The sequence below is a fragment of the Ranitomeya imitator genome, chromosome 2, assembly GCF_032444005.1.
Source record: "Ranitomeya imitator isolate aRanImi1 chromosome 2, aRanImi1.pri, whole genome shotgun sequence".
In the NCBI taxonomy this organism is placed as follows: domain Eukaryota; kingdom Metazoa; phylum Chordata; class Amphibia; order Anura; family Dendrobatidae; genus Ranitomeya; species Ranitomeya imitator.
The window spans coordinates 118,982,605-118,999,279 of NC_091283.1; the positions used below are offsets into that span (position 1 = coordinate 118,982,605).

At 41.6% G+C, this 16,675-nt stretch overlaps 1 protein-coding gene across 1 annotated transcript in view; it reads right to left on the minus strand.

Moving 5' to 3' along the window:
- Positions 1-502: 502 nt before the first annotated feature.
- SH2D1A (SH2 domain containing 1A) overlaps positions 503-16,675 on the minus strand; it is a 67,208-nt gene continuing 51,035 nt past the window's right edge. Inside the window, exons 3-5 of the mRNA XM_069755497.1 lie at positions 15,578-15,641; positions 13,904-14,036; positions 503-613 (exon numbers count right to left, since the gene is read on the minus strand). Coding sequence (XP_069611598.1) covers positions 609-613; positions 13,904-14,036; positions 15,578-15,641 — 202 coding nt within the window. The 3' untranslated portion in view covers positions 503-608. The remainder of the gene's footprint in view (positions 614-13,903; positions 14,037-15,577; positions 15,642-16,675) is intronic.

A 16,675-nucleotide genomic window follows, 5' to 3' on the forward strand; every position in this document is an offset into this window, starting at 1 on the left:
AAGAGAAACATCTTGTGAAATGCCCTGTTGGACCACAAGAATAATAAGCATCAAACAAAAAAGAAATAAGAGCATATCTCCACAATGGAGTGACAAAATTACCAACAGAAAACAGTGGCAGGTTCAGGAGAGCACATGGATTTTGGCAAGGTCACAAACTAATTTTTTGCGAGGGACATATGACAAGTCCCCTTTAAGTATCATCGTAGCTTGGAGTGGCGTAGTTTAGTCCATGATACATGTAGGAAAGTATCCTCCCAAGCTCAGAAGAAGAGTTGGTAAGCTGTCTTCTGGCTTTGTGAGTTATTGTTTACTGTCTTGTAATGCAGGGAGTGGTTGATGGACTCACTCCTTACTAATGGACAAGGGCAGACAGAACATCTTTTGCATATATTTGCAAATCATTAAAGTGTCAGCATGTTAATGAGATTTTAGACTACCTGATTAAGGTATTTATTAAAAAAGACAACATCATTTTAAATAAACGCAATAGAGAAAGAGTATATGGTTACATTTTTCACATAAACACCTTTAAAATGTACATAATTATATTTTCTCAGACAAAAAATCTTTTCCCGTGAAGAAGGTGAAGCGGTCCATGTCCCTTGTTAATCTGCAGTTTGGAAAGAACAAACAATCAGATATAGAATTCAGATACAGTTAAACACCAACAGCTGATTAATCAGTTGATCGATACAACGATAATCAACTGTAAACTGAAATCCCACATTTGATGCACTAATTCTAAAAACAAATTCTGGCATTTACTTTGATTATTTCATACTTTAGGTAATTATAATTGTGGCTAAACCAATTGAGTTTTTTCCTTTGACATATTATTCTACAATAAATAGGAAATAGAGTTATTTTGAGCATTATTATTTGCTTAATTATTTTTAAACATTTTCTAAAACTTTTTTTTAACTCCCACTTGGGGACTTGAACATGTACAATCTTTACTAGCATGCTATGTCAGATTTTAACAGGTATACAACCGTGGCAGACCTGAGAGGCTACTGTAAGCTTTTGTTTTAACCAATAAGGTACAAGCAACCAAGCCCCTCCTTAATGACCAATCTCCAGTTTTCAATTCTGACTTGTGTCACTTTATGTGATAGTAACTCTGTAATACTTCTACTTATCCCAGTGATTCAGATTGTTTTTTCATAACACTTTGTATTTTAGGTTGATGCTAAATTTGCATCAATAAAATATGTGGGGGGTGGGGTTATGTTTTTCATTAAATTTGGTAAAAATGTAAAAAAGAGTTCTCAAATTTCAAACTTTTAATTTTTAGACTCTTACACACAAAATAGTTAATCAATAATATTTCCTACATGTCTACTTCATGTCAACATCATTATACAACAATCTTTTATTTTGTTAGGATGTTAGAAGGATTAAAAGTATAGTAGCAAATTTACATTTTCTCAAAGAAACTTAAAACTCCTATTTTTATACAAATCTACAAAGTTTGAAATAACTATGAGGAGCCTATTTATTTCAAAATGCCAAAATATGATAACTGGACCCCTCAGTGTATTACAAACTGCTGTGTTGTGAATTCTGTGGCTGAATTCACTTCTGTGGTCACAAGTGGTATTGCAGTCTCTGGGCTTCCTCCCTCAGGTGTTTTGGTGAGCTCGTTGGCTGCCTTGCTATTTAGCTCCACCTGAGTCTGTCTTCCTTGCTCCTTGTCAATGTTCCAGTGTTGGATCTGAGCTACTGCATCTTTCCTTGGGCCTGCTGCTCTGCTAGATAAGTGCTTCTAGTTTGTTTTCTGTTTTTTCTGTCCAGCTTGCTATTAACTTTTGCTGGAAGCTCTGAGAAGCAAAGGGGTGCACCGCCGTGCTGTTAGTTCGGCACGGTGGGTCTTTTTGCCCCTTTGCGTGGTTTTCGTTTTAGGGTTTTTTGTAGACTGCATAGTTCTCTTTGCTATCCTCGCTCTGTCTAGAATATCGGGCCTCACTTTGCTGAATCTATTTCATTCCTACGTTTGTCTTTTCATCTTGCTAACAGTCATTATATGTGGGGGGCTGCCTATTCCTTTGGGGTATTTCTCTGAGGTAAGTCAGGCTTGTATTTCTATCTTCAGGCTAGTCAGCTCCTCAGGCAGTGCCGAGTTGCATAGGTAGTTATAGGCGCAATCCACTGCTGCTTATAGTTGTGTGAGGATAGATCAGGTACTGCAGTCTACAGAGATTCCACGTCTCAGAGCTCGTCCTATTGTTTTTGGTTATTGCCAGATCTCTGTATGTGCGCTGATTATTGCACGCTGTGTTGCCTGATTGCCAGCCATAACAGTACAAGGAGCCACCCAATGATTCCCAATAGAGGGAAAAAAGAAATCCTGACATCATTTTTTTTTCTTAGCTCTGTCTTCAGTCTTTTTTTTCCCCTAGACATTAGTGTGCTTCAGGACACAGCTGTGGACATGGATATTCAGGCTCTGTGCTCCTCAATGGATAATCTCGTTGTAAATGTACAAAAGATTCAAGATACTATTGATCAGAAATCGATGCTAGAACCAAGAATTCCGATTCCTGATTTGTTTTTTGGTGACAGAACTAAGTTCCTGAGCTTCAGAAATAATTGTAAGCTATTTTTGGCCTTGAAACCTCATTCTTCTGGTAATCCTATTCAACAGGTTTTGATTATTATTTCTTTTTTGCGCGGCGACCCACAGGACTGGGCGTTTTCTCTTGCACCAGGAGATTCTGCATTGAGTAATGTTGATGCATTTTTCCAGGCGCTGGGATTGCTTTACGATGAGCCTAATTCAGTGGATCAGGCTGAGAAAATCTGCTGGCTTTATGCCAGGGTCAGGATGATGTAGAAGTATATTGTCAGAAATTTAGGAAGTGGTCAGTACTCACTCTGTGGAATGAATCTGCACTAGCGGCTTTGTTCAGAAAGGGTCTCTCTGAAGCTCTTAAGGATGTAATGGTGGGATTTCCTATGCCTGCTGGTTTGAATGAGTCTATGTCCTTGGCCATTCAGATCGGTCGTCGCTTGCGCGAGCGTAAATCTGTGCACCATCTGGCGGTATTGTCTGAGAGTAAACCTGAGCCTATGCAGTGCGACAGGACTATGACTAAAGTAGAACGGCAAGAACACAGACGTCTGAACAGACTGTGTTTCTATTGTGGTGATTCTACTCATGCTATTTCTAATTGTCCTAAACGCACTAGGCGGTTCGATAGCTCTGCCGTTATTGGTACTGTACAGTCAAAATTCCTTTTGTCCATTACCTTAATGTGCTCTTTGTCATCGTATTCTGTCATGGCGTTTGTGGATTCAGGCGCTGCCCTGAACCTGATGGATTTGGATTATGCTAAACGTTGTGGATTTTTCTTGGAGCCTTTGCGGTGTCCTATTCCGTTGAGAGGAATTGATGCTACACCTTTGGCCAAGAATAAGCCTCAGTACTGGGCCCAGCTGACCATGTGCATGGCTCCTGCACATCAGGAAGTTATTCGCTTTCTGGTACTGCATAATTTGCATGATGTGGTCGTGTTGGGGTTGCCATGGCTACAAACCCATAATCCAGTATTGGATTGGAACTCTATGTCGGTAACCAGCTGGGGTTGTCAGGGAGTACATGGTGATGTTCCATTTTTGTCTATTTCGTCATCCATTCCTTCTGACATCCCAGAGTTCTTGTCGGACTTTCAGGATGTATTTGAAGAGTCCAAGTCTGATGCCCTACCTCCGCATAGGAATTGTGATTGTGCTATCGATTTGATTCCTGGTAGTAAATTCCCTAAGGGTCGTTTATTTAATATGTCCGTACCTGAACACACCGCTATGCGCAGTTATGTGAAGGAGTCCCTGGAGAAGGGACATATTCGCCCATCGTCGTCACCATTGGGAGCAGGGTTCTTTTTTGTAGCCAAGAAGGATGGTTCGCTAAGACCGTGTATTGATTACCGCCTTCTTAATAAGATCACTGTTAAGTTTCAGTATCCCTTGCCATTGATTTCTGACTTGTTTGCTCGGATTAAGGGGGCTAGTTGGTTTACTAAGATTGATCTTCGTGGTGCGTATAATCTGGTGAGAATCAGGCAGGGAGATGAATGGAAAACGGCATTTAATACACCCGAGGGTCATTTTGAGTATCTGGTGATGCCGTTCGGACTTGCCAATGCTCCATCTGTTTTTCAGTCTTTTATGCATGACATTTTCCGTGAGTATCTGGATAAATTCTTGATTGTTTACTTGGATGACATTTTGATCTTCTCAGATGATTGGGAGTCTCATGTGAAGCAAGTCAGAATGGTTTTCCAGGTACTGCGTGCTAATTCCTTGTTCGTGAAGGGATCAAAGTGTCTCTTCGGTGTGCAGAAAGTTTCATTTTTGGGGTTCATCTTTTCCCCTTCTACTATCGAGATGGATCCGGTTAAGGTTCAGGCCATCCAGGATTGGACCCAGCCGACATCTCTAAAAAGTCTGCAGAAATTCCTGGGCTTTGCTAATTTTTATCGTCGCTTCATCTGTAATTTTTCTAGCATTGCCAGACCATTGACCGATTTGACCAAGAAGGGTGCTGATTTGGTTAATTGGTCTTCTGCTGCCGTGGAAGCTTTTCAGGAGTTGAAGCGTCGTTTTTGCTGTGCCCCTGTGTTGTGTCAACCAGATGTTTCTCTTCCGTTCCAGGTCGAGGTTGATGCTTCTGAGATTGGTGCAGGGGCGGTTTTGTCACAAAGAGGTTCTGGTTGCTCAGTGTTCAAACCATGTGCTTTCTTTTCCAGGAAATTTTCTGCTGCTGAGCGTAATTATGATGTGGGCAACCGAGAGTTGCTGGCCATGAAGTGGGCATTCGAGGAGTGGCGTCATTGGCTTGAGGGTGCTAAGCATCGCGTGGTGGTTTTGACTGATCATAAGAACCTTACTTATCTTGAGTCTGCCAAGCGCTTGAATCCTAGACAGGCCCGTTGGTCGTTATTTTTTGCTCGTTTTGATTTTGTGATTTCATACCTTCCGGGCTCTAAAAATGTGAAGGCGGATGCTCTGTCTAGGAGTTTTGTGCCCGACTCTCCGGGGTTATCTGAGCCGGCGAATATCCTCAAGGAAGGAGTCATTGTGTCTGCCATCTCTCCTGATTTGCGGAGAGTGTTGCAGAAATTTCAGGCTAATAAACCTGATCATTATGCGGCCGAGAAACTGTTCGTCCCTGATAGGTGGACTAGTAAAGTTATCTCTGAACTTCATTGTTCGGTGCTGGCCGGTCATCCAGGAATCTTTGGTACCAGGGAGTTGGTTGCTAGATCCTTCTGGTGGCCGTCTCTGTCGCGGGATGTGCGTGCTTTTGTGCAGTCCTGTGGAATTTGTGCTAGGGCTAAGCCCTGCTGTTCACGTGCCAGTGGGTTGCTTTTGCCCTTGCCGGTCCCGAAGAGGCCTTGGACACATATTTCGATGGATTTCATTTCTGACCTTCCCGTTTCTCAAAAGATGTCGGTCATTTGGGTGGTCTGTGATCGCTTTTCTAAAATGGTCCATCTGGTGCCCTTGGTTAAATTGCCTTCCTCCTCTGATTTGGTGCCTTTGTTCTTCCAGCATGTGGTTCGTTTACATGGCATTCCTGAGAATATTGTTTCTGACAGAGGTTCCCAGTTTGTCTCGAGGTTTTGGCGAGCCTTTTGTGGTAGGATGGGCATTGACCTATCTTTCTCCTCGGCCTTCCATCCTCAGACTAATGGCCAGACCGAACGAACCAATCAGACCTTGGAAACATATCTGAGATGTTTTGTTTCCGCTGACCAGGATGATTGGGTGTCATTTTTGCCGTTGGCTGAGTTCGCCCTTAATAATCGGGCCAGCTCGGCTACCTTGGTCTCTCCATTTTTCTGCAATTCTGGGTTCCATCCTCGTTTCTCTTCAGGACAGGTTGAGTCTTCGGACTGTCCTGGTGTGGATTCTGTGGTGGACAGGTTGCAGCAGATCTGGACTCAGGTAGTGGACAATTTGACCTTGTCCCAGGAGAAGGCTCAGCTTTTCGCTAATCGCAGACGCCGTGTGGGACCCCGACTTCGTGTTGGGGATCTGGTTTGGTTATCTTCTCGTCATATTCCTATGAAGGTTTCCTCTCCTAAATTTAAACCTCGTTTTATTGGTCCGTATAGGATTTCTGAGATTCTCAATCCGGTGTCTTTTCGTCTGACCCTCCCAGACTCCTTTTCCATACATAATATATTCCATAGGTCGTTGTTGAGGAGATACGTGGCACCTATGGTTCCATCTGTGGAGCCTCCTGCCCCTGTTTTGGTGGAGGGGGAATTGGAGTATATTGTGGAGAAGATTTTGGATTCTCGTGTCTCTAGACGGAAACTCCAGTATCTGGTCAAATGGAAGGGTTATGCTCAAGAAGATAATTCCTGGGTTTTTGCCTCTGATGTCCATGCCCCAGATCTTGTTCGTGCCTTTCATGTGGCTCATCCTGGTCGGCCTGGGGGTTCTGGTGAGGGTTCGGTGACCCCTCCTCAAGGGGGGGGTACTGTTGTGAATTCTGTGGCTGAATTCACTTCTGTGGTCACAAGTGGTATTGCAGTCTCTGGGCTTCCTCCCTCAGGTGTTTTGGTGAGCTCGTTGGCTGCCTTGCTATTTAGCTCCACCTGAGTCTGTCTTCCTTGCTCCTTGTCAATGTTCCAGTGTTGAATCTGAGCTACTGCATCTTTCCTTGGGCCTGCTGCTCTGCTAGATAAGTGCTTCTAGTTTGTTTTCTGTTTTTTCTGTCCAGCTTGCTATTAACTTTTGCTGGAAGCTCTGAGAAGCAAAGGGGTGCACCGCCGTGCTGTTAGTTCGGCACGGTGGGTCTTTTTGCCCCTTTGCGTGGTTTTCGTTTTAGGGTTTTTTGTAGACTGCATAGTTCTCTTTGCTATCCTCGCTCTGTCTAGAATATCGGGCCTCACTTTGCTGAATCTATTTCATTCCTACGTTTGTCTTTTCATCTTGCTAACAGTCATTATATGTGGGGGGCTGCCTATTCCTTTGGGGTATTTCTCTGAGGTAAGTCAGGCTTGTATTTCTATCTTCAGGCTAGTCAGCTCCTCAGGCAGTGCCGAGTTGCATAGGTAGTTATAGGCGCAATCCACTGCTGCTTATAGTTGTGTGAGGATAGATCAGGTACTGCAGTCTACAGAGATTCCACGTCTCAGAGCTCGTCCTATTGTTTTTGGTTATTGCCAGATCTCTGTATGTGCGCTGATTATTGCACGCTGTGTTGCCTGATTGCCAGCCATAACACTGCTGTCAGAAACTCTGTTGACCCTTCAGGTGTTTCACGGTAATTAACCCAATGTGGAATCAATATTTTTTTCCCCTAAAATATAATTTTAGCCCCAAATTGTTCATTTTCGTAAGGGGTAACAGTAGAAAATGAACCCCAAAATCTTTTTCTCCCAAATGCAACAATACCCCTTATGTGGTCAAAAACTGCAACTCTTTGACAAATTTTGGCTGGAGTAAATTGTGGGAGACAAGTTGCATCTGCAGACCTCATGAGGTGCCAAAACAGTATAAACTCTTACAAGTGGAAACCGTGCCCTTAAGGGACTTCAGCTAGGGTTGTAGTGACCATTTTGGACCCACAGGTGCTCCACAAAAGTTTATAGCACTGGAATGTAAAAGTTAAATTTTACATTAATTCCACAACATATTTGTTTTAGCCTAAAATTAAGATAATAAAAGAAGATGAACCTCATAATCTGTTGTGCAATTTTTCCCGAAACTGACAATGTCTTAAATGGGGTCAAAAACTGTTGTTTAGGCACACTGTCAGACCCGGAAAAGAAGGAGTCCAAATTTGTCTTGAACAGATTGAGGATGCAGTCACATTTAAATTAAATGACAAATTAAGTTTTTTCCATTAAAATATTGCTTTCGCCTCAAAATTTTTATTCTCATAAGAGGCAACAGGATAAAGTGGACCCAGCAGCTTGTTATGCAATTTCTTGTTAACACAGTGATACTCCAATAAGTGGCTGGATTACTTTTTTGGTCTTATGATGTGACTTGGATAGGAAGGAGCCTTATCTGACTTTGGAGTGTAATTTTTGGTTGGAATAAGTAGAGCCCCTAAGGTGGCAGAACAGCAAAAAAACATATGTGATTTTATGAGTTTATCTAGGAGTGTGGTGAGGATTTTAAACCCACATTGGAATGTGAAAATAAAAAAAAAAAACATTTTTACCAGTAAACTGTTATGTTAGCACCAAATGTTTAATTTTCGTAAGATGTAGACTGTAGAAATTAACCTCAAAATTTGGTAAGCAATTTCTCCTCAATGCAGGGATACCCCATATGTGGTTGAAAACTGCCATTTGTATACTTAGCAGAGCTCTGAAATGAAGGAGCGCCATCTGTCATTTGGAGTGCAGATTTCACTTCTAACTCTAAGGCTGTGTGCATACGTTCGCTTTTTTTTGCGGTTTTTCACTAAAAAAATGCGATAAAACTGCAAATAAACGCATACATTAAGCATCCTACTATTAGAATGCAATCCACAATTTTTGTGCACATGTTGCATTTTTTTCCACGGCGGAATCGTATTCTGGAAAAAAACGCAGCATGTTCACACATAGGAATGCATTGATCCTCTTATTTTCCACATGTGGCCATGCCCACCATGCAGAAAGTAAGCGGATTATGTGCGGTTGGTACCCAGGGTGGAAGGAGGAGACTCTCCTCCAGGTCCTGGGAACCATATATCTGTAAAAAAAAAGAATTAAAATACAAAATCGTGATATTCTCACCTTCCGGCAGCCACGGCAGCCTTCCCGCTCTTCGCGATGCTTCCGTTCCCAGGGATGCTTTGCGACAATGAGCTGTGATGACGTAGTGGTCTCTCGTGATGCTACGTCATCTGGGGTCATAGCCGCGAGGCATTATTGGGAACGGGAAGCATCGCGAGGAGCAGAAACACTGCAAGGGACGCCGGAAGGTGAGAATATCACAATTTTTTTTTAATATTATATTTAACATTAGATCTTTTTACTATTGATGCTGCATAAGCAGCATCAATAGTAAAAAGTTGGTCACACTATGTTTGACAAGTGTGACCAACCTGTCAATCAGTTTTTCAAGTGATGCATCTGCGCGAGATGCTTACTGTGCAGGTGGACTCAGCAGGATCCAGGGTTAGGTGATTATATATTGTTTTGGGTTTTTTGAGCAAGTGTTTGTACAGGCTGTGCCGATATCCAACTATGGAAGGGGAGACTACTGTGGGGCTATCATACTGTGTGGGGAGATTTAATGTGGTGACATAATACTGTGTGGGCCATCATACTCTAAAAAAAATGTGAGTAGTCCAATGTGTTTTTGGTTTTTGTAGTAAACTCTGCAGACGAGTAATGGCTTGAAGAAGTTGTCATGCCGGTCTGGGTTAGATGAAAAACATGGGAGAGGAATTACATCAATAACATAATTACTAACTTATTAGTACATCAATAGAGTCTTAACCCCTTTGCGACATGCGCCATACTAGTACTGCTCTGCGGGAGCTGCATTTGCACAAACAGCAGTACTAGCATGGCAGCATGATTGCACAGCCTCACGCTGAGAGCTGCGGCGATCGCGTGCGGGTGTCAGCTGTATGTGACAGCTGACACCCCGCAGCAATGCCCACAATTGGTGCTAGCACCGATCATGGGCATTTAACCCCTCTGATGCCACTGTCAGTAGTGAGTAGTAGTCAGGGCTCCCTGCGCCATTCATGAGGACAACGTAAAGTGATCAGGCTGTCCTGATGATCTCCATGGAGACTCCCGGCCCCAAGATTGCCGTGGGGTCCTTCCAAGTCCTGCAGGTAAGGTGGCTTCCCAGTGCCTGCAGAGAACAGGACCTGAGAAGCCTCCTTCCCTGCCTGTCAGATCACTGACCTGATACTCTGTACTGCAGAACATCAGATCAGCAATCTGATTTTATAAAGTAGTGTCCCATCCTAGGACAATGTTAAAAAAAAAGTAAAAAAAATAAATAAATTACACAGTGTAAAAATATCTTTTAAAAAAACGTAAAAAAAATTATTTTTGCAATAAATACATTTATTTATGTAACTAAAAAAATACAATAAAAGTACACATATTTGGTATCACCGCAGCAGTAACAACCCGCTCTATAAAACTGTCACACAAGTTAACCCCTTCAGTGAAAACCGTAAAAAAAGGAAAAAAACAATGATTTGTCATCATACCACCGAACAAAAAGTGCAATAAAACACAATAAAAGACAGATGTAAATAAAAGTGGTACCGCTGAAAACATCATCTTGTCCCACAAAAAACAAGCCACCATACAGCTCCATCAGCAGAAAAATAAAAAAGTTATAGTGCTCAGAAAAAACGATCCAAAAATAATTATTTTGTCTATAAAATAGTTTTTATTGTGTAAAAGCGCCAAAACATAAAAAACAATATAAATGAGGTATCGTTGTAATCGTATTGCCCTGAAGAATAAAGCAGTCTTACCAATTTTACCATACGCGGAATGGTATAAAAAAAACTAAAAGTAATTCCTGAATTGCTGTTTTTTATTCATTCTGTCTCCCAAAAATCAGAATAGAAAGCGATTAAAAAATGTCACATGCCCGAAAATGGTACCAATAAAAACGTCAGCTCGTCCCACAAAAAACAAGACCTCACATGACTCACAGAGTTGCCTAATCATTTTCACCGCATGAAGAACAGCATAAAAAATTAATAAAACCATTTCTTCACATGCTGTGGATTTTTTCATTCTGCCTCCCAAAGATCGCAGTAAGGCTTTGCGCACATTTATCCTGCAGTCTGCGCTTAGCACTTACATCAGGGTTTCCGTGTAAATCTCTGAAATACATGATCCAGACAGAACCCCCGGTGGAAGATTCCCTGTAATGAGGCAGATGGAAGCAGTGTGGACGCCATAGGACCTGTGATCCGGCAGTGTTCGTCTTTTTAGGATTGCATAAAAGTGCCGTCGGCCACAGTTTTGTGCACTTCTGAAAAGGACACCGCTGAACAGAGGCCAGATGGAGTCCAGATTAACTCTGCTGCCTCATTATAGTGAAATGATCCTTTGGGGGGTGTCATATGAATCACATCACTCAGATATTTAGATGGAAACCGCAAAGTGAGTGGTCAGAATAGAGCGCCAGATAAATGTGATCCCAAACGTTATGTAAAATGTTCCCATTAAATACTTACACTCAATCCACAAAAAAAGCAAGTCCCCACTCAGGTCAGTCATCCGTTAATGGAAATATAGGAGCTACCATGTTACTGGTAGTACAAAGCTCTGGAGAAGCAAAATGGCTCTTCGCTCCCCAAAAGAAATTCAGCAAATTCTCTGCACCCAAATCCAAATCCCTCCTCCCTTCTGAGCCCCAGTGTGCCTAAATAACATATAGCGCCCACATGTTTGGCATTTCTGTAGTGATGAGAGCCCGCCTAATTTACAGGTGCGTGTTTCCAGAAGCATGAGCTGGGCATGAATTACAGGTGACTGCAATGTCCTGGTCACTATAGAATACTGGCCAGTACAACTGTGGCACCCCAGGGGTTCAGGTACCACAGTGGTATTGCCTTCCTTTCGGGGATGCCATGCCTGGAAATGAAGAAGGTCGCTTTGACAGGTAATCTTAAATGCAACACTTTCTGACTTCAGGCCAGAAGGGGGAGCTCTGAACCCAGTTTTCAGTGGAACTTCCCTAGATTAAATACATTCTGGTCTGGAGGAGGAGATTGGTAGTCTTGTGCAGACAAGGAACAGAGAAGGAGCACAGGAGAAGTCAGGAGCTAGAGGAGAGCTGCGAGTGGGCTCCCTCTAAGCTAGAGCACAGAAGCCGGGCACCAGGAGCCCAAGGCTTTGGGGAACTACAAGTCCCACGGCAGAACCAGAGGGCAGGAAACTGAAAGGGATTTGCCCACATTACATCCACCTGAGGTACAGCAACCATAAGAGAACGGAGTCACCTTACATAGAGACCCCAAGGAAACAGCTCAAGTTGCCTACCATGCAGGTATTGTCCTAGGACAGGGGAGAAAGAGTACCTTGCCAGAAAGGCACAGGCAGCAAGGGACTAATGTTCAGTGCATAGTGGAAGGCTCCCAATCTGACCTGACCAAGGGGGTTCAATCTGTTTCCATGCTTCCTGAACTCCACCATCACCTTTTGCCAGTACCGTGGACTGAAAATGACTGTCAACAGTAAACCAGGTAAAGACATTGCAACCCTGTGTCCTTCGTTTATTTCTGGCACCACACCACTCTGGCCAAACACGCCGGGAGCCCTTGGGATCCCCGCTTCACCTAAAGGAACCGACACCATCTTTGCTGCAGCACCATCGCCCCCAGAGGACCCCTTTAAGCAGCATAACTCACCTCTGACAGAGGACCACAGGTGGCATCACAAACTTTTATTATTTTCACATCCCCTTTAAAGGTTGTTCCCCTTTTACTTGGGCACCCAGGGCCACGGACTGGGTCGCCGCCACCGTGACCTCCCCTTTAACAACGACCAGACCTGGTACCGAGTACCCCTAAGCCCTGGCAGGCAACTCACAATGGTAATTTGCAATTTTCACTCACCAACATCCACTGCTGCCTGTTTCTGGAAAACACCCATGGAGTCAAAATCATTACTACATCTGTAGATAAATTCCCAAAGGGGCATAATTTCCAAAATGGGGTCCCTTATGGGGGTAAATCTGCACTGTAATATGGTGCCACTTCCCTTCTGAGCTTTGCACTGTGCCTCAAAAGTAGATTTTGAACACATATGGGGTTTTGGTGAACTCAGGAGAAACTGCACAACAAATTGTATGGAACAATTTTTCTTGTTACCTTTACGAAAATGTAAAATTTTGAGCTAAAAAAATTTATCTGAGAAAAATGTGATTTTTTAATTATCACAGCTTAACGTTATAAACTTCTGTTAAGCACCTGTGGGTTCAAGGTGCTCAATACACATCTAGATAAATTCCCTAAGGGGTCTAGTTTCTAGAATGGTGTCACTTGTTGGGGGTTTCCACTAGTTAGACACATCAGGGGCTCTCCAAACATAGCATGATGTCCGCTAATTATGCCAGCAAATTTTTCATTCAAAAAGTGAAATGGCGCTCCTTCCATTCCGACCTCTGCCGTGTGCCCAAACATTAGATTTCCCCCACATATGGGGTATTGGCATGATCAGGAGAAGTTGCACAACAAATTGTATGGTCCATTTTCTCCTGTTACCCTTGCAAAAGTAAAACAAAATTAGGTCTAAAAGAATATTTTTGTGAAAGAATAGTAAATGTTTATTTTTTCCTTCCACATTCCCAAAATTCCTGTGAAGCACCTGAAGGGTAATAAACTTCTTGAATGTGGTTTTGAGCACCTTGAGGGGTGCAGTTTTTAGAATAGTGTCACTTTTGGGCATTTTCTGTCATATAGACCCCTCAAAGTCACTTCAAGTGTGAGGTGGTCCCTAAAAAAATGGTTTGGTAAATTTTGCTGAAAAAATGAAAAATCGCTGGTGAACTTTTAACCCGTATAACTTCCTAACAAAAAAAATAGTTTCCAAAATTGTGCTGATGTAAACTAGACTAATGGTAAATGTTATGTATTAACTATTTTGTGTGATATGACTCTCTGATTTAAGGGCATACAAATTAAAAGTTTGAAAATTGCAAAATATTCAAAATTTTTGCCAAATTTCCATTTTTTTTCACAAACAAATGCAAATCATATCAAAGAAATTTTACCACTATAATAAAGTATGATATGTCATGATAAAAAATGCTCAGAATCACCAGGATATGTTAAAGCATTCCAGAGTTATGACCTCATAAAATGAAAGCGGTCAAAATTGTAAAAATTTGCCTGGTCAGGAAGGTGAAAACAGGCTTCGGGGTAAAGAGGTTAAAATACACATTTCATAAGTGCTACCTTGTGTGTTTTGGTGAATACTCCTCTCAACTGGGTACTGCAGATGGGTAGCAATCCCTTGACCTGGTTTAGTGTAAGCAGAAATCAGATTCTGAATCTTTCTGAACATCCTTTTATGAACCCCTGGTGCTGCCTGGACATAAAAATCAAGGTAAAAGTTTGAATTTAGGTTTAAAATCCTACTTTTTATATGAAGAAACAAAACATTGACTTTATGCAGTCGTGGCAAAAAGTATTGAGACTGAAACTTTAGTTTTCTGCTTCAGTATTTTTAGATCTTTTAGTCAGATAATACTTCAGTAACTATAGTAACATCAGCATTTCACAAGTTTTTAAACTTTTATTGATACATAACGTGCATACATATCCGTGCTTGACGTTTATCACAATTTCTGAGTTTTTGTTTGTCCACCCGCTTTTGAAGATTGATGATAATTTCTCAATGGGATTAAGATCCTTAGCATGGGCACAAAATTGTAAATTTTTGTTCACCAAACAAATTCGTTATTTCTTTTGCCTTGTGACATGATCTCCTTCATGCTGGGAAAGGCATTACTCATCACGAAATTGCTTCTGGAGGGTTGGGAAGAGTTGCTCTTGGAGGATGTATCATTTTTCCAGATGTTTCAAACAGTCTGAAGGGGGCTTTTGCAGGAAGTACAAGGATTGGATTATATTCTCTGCAGAACCCCCATTAGATTGGTGTTACTCACAATTCTGCCTATGAAGGCTCCCATGAATAAAGAATAGGATCTAAAAATCCTCAAAGAGCAACTTCCTCCTAATGATCTACGATCAATTTGGTGATGCTCAATGCTTTTTGCGGCATGATGGACACCAAAGAAACATGATAACTAACTGGCTTCCTGAACAATAAATTTAAATGTCGGATCCATGGCTAGGATACTCCCCAAAGCTCAATCACATTGAGAACCTGTGGTCAATCCTCAAAAAATAGCTGGACAAACATAGAAATTGCGATAAACTCCAATCACTGATTAGGCAATAAAGGGTCATCTCTCAGGATTTGGCCAAGAAGCTGATATCCAGTTGTCGTGAAGATCTGCAGAAGTCTTGAAAAAGAAGAGTCAACACTAAACATTGAGTTTTTTCATGAACTTGAAGGATTTCTCAATAAAACTTTAAAACATATTAAATGCAATAATTATAATTCAGTAACCATAGAAACATGTGACTAAGATCTAAAAACACTGAAGCAGCAGACTGCGTGAAATCCAAAATTTGTGTTTTGGCTGCCACTTCATGAAAACCGAAAATTTCACGAAAGTTTTGGCTACCATTGTACTGATAAACAGTACAGCCTTATAGATAAGGGCATACCGTAATTAACAATAAGACAGATATGCAATTCTATAGGAAGAATCCATAAATTAGTCAAATTGATTATGATTTTATATACAATAGTAAAAATACAGAAAAAAGAAGAAGGCACCAAAAAAACAACATACCGTATACAAAAAAGGACCTTATAGTTTCAAAATATTCCATTGTTGGTATAAACACTATTATTTAATAGAACCCGCTAACAGAGAATGAGTCCAGTACTGGACACAGAACCGTATTCCATATACCACAATTTATTCGTGTCACCAGGCATTATGGATTATTCATTCTAACGCACACTGTTACATTCTGGTATAAGAAGATTCTTACCTCTGCTGACCAGGATCCGGTCATTGTTTTGGACACCCTGTATGTGTAAATGGCATCTTTATGCCTGCAAACATTCACAAACATATGCATTAGTATATTCTACAGTAACAATTATAGATTTTTCAAAGTTTGTGTTTTGGATACGGTATATCATCCTCTATATAGACTTTACCATAACAAGAGCTTGTGGTTTACCGTTACTACCTGTTATGCTCTGACATGGGTCCTATAGTACATGTTAGTCTGAGACTACTATTCATACTGCATAGGAAATATTAGCTATAAACAGATGGTCTTAAAGGGAATGAGCACACTGTCAGGATTCCTCTGTATTTCCCTGCAGGTTGGCGGTCATGTGACCACATAATACTTGTGGTCACATGCTGACTAGACTCTGCATTTATCTCAATACTTTTCTATTGAGAGATGCCGGGTGATGAGGAGGTCAGCGCGACGAAATACAGAGAAATTGTGGCAGTGTGCGCATTTCACACTGTCATGATCTAGCTGTCTGCAGTCACGTCTCGTAGTGTTTGCTCTGGACTAATCCTAATAACTGACAGTTTCAGAGATTTTTTTCAGTTTTTTATTATAATCACATCCAGGATTACATTATCTATCCAGTATGTAAATGTCATATGATACTGCAGATCAGCACCTACTCAATTGATTATGAACAGATCTCCATTACTCAGCAGTGGCCGCTGCTCCATTCTATGTTTGCCAAAGGATGCCGATTGTTGGACTCCCAAAGATCTCATATTAATGACTTATCCGAAGGAGTGGACATTTATGACTGCACGTTAGAGTGCGAGAAGTGGGCGGCACGGGCTGACCTAGAGTAATATATTCGCTCTGAGCATGTGCTGATATCATTGCTACTATTTATTTGCATATCTTGTCTGACACATGGCTATACCATTTACTGCCAGAGTGGGTAGACATAAAGATACAGTATATACACTATGCAAGGGGAATTAACGCTTTCTGTGTCCCTCTGCTTTTTCCCAGGTTTTTTTTTGTTCTATGTATTCATGTTTTTAGCACTTGTGTTGGCTTTTTATACTTAAAAAAATGGGTATTGGGGTGGGAGGGTAT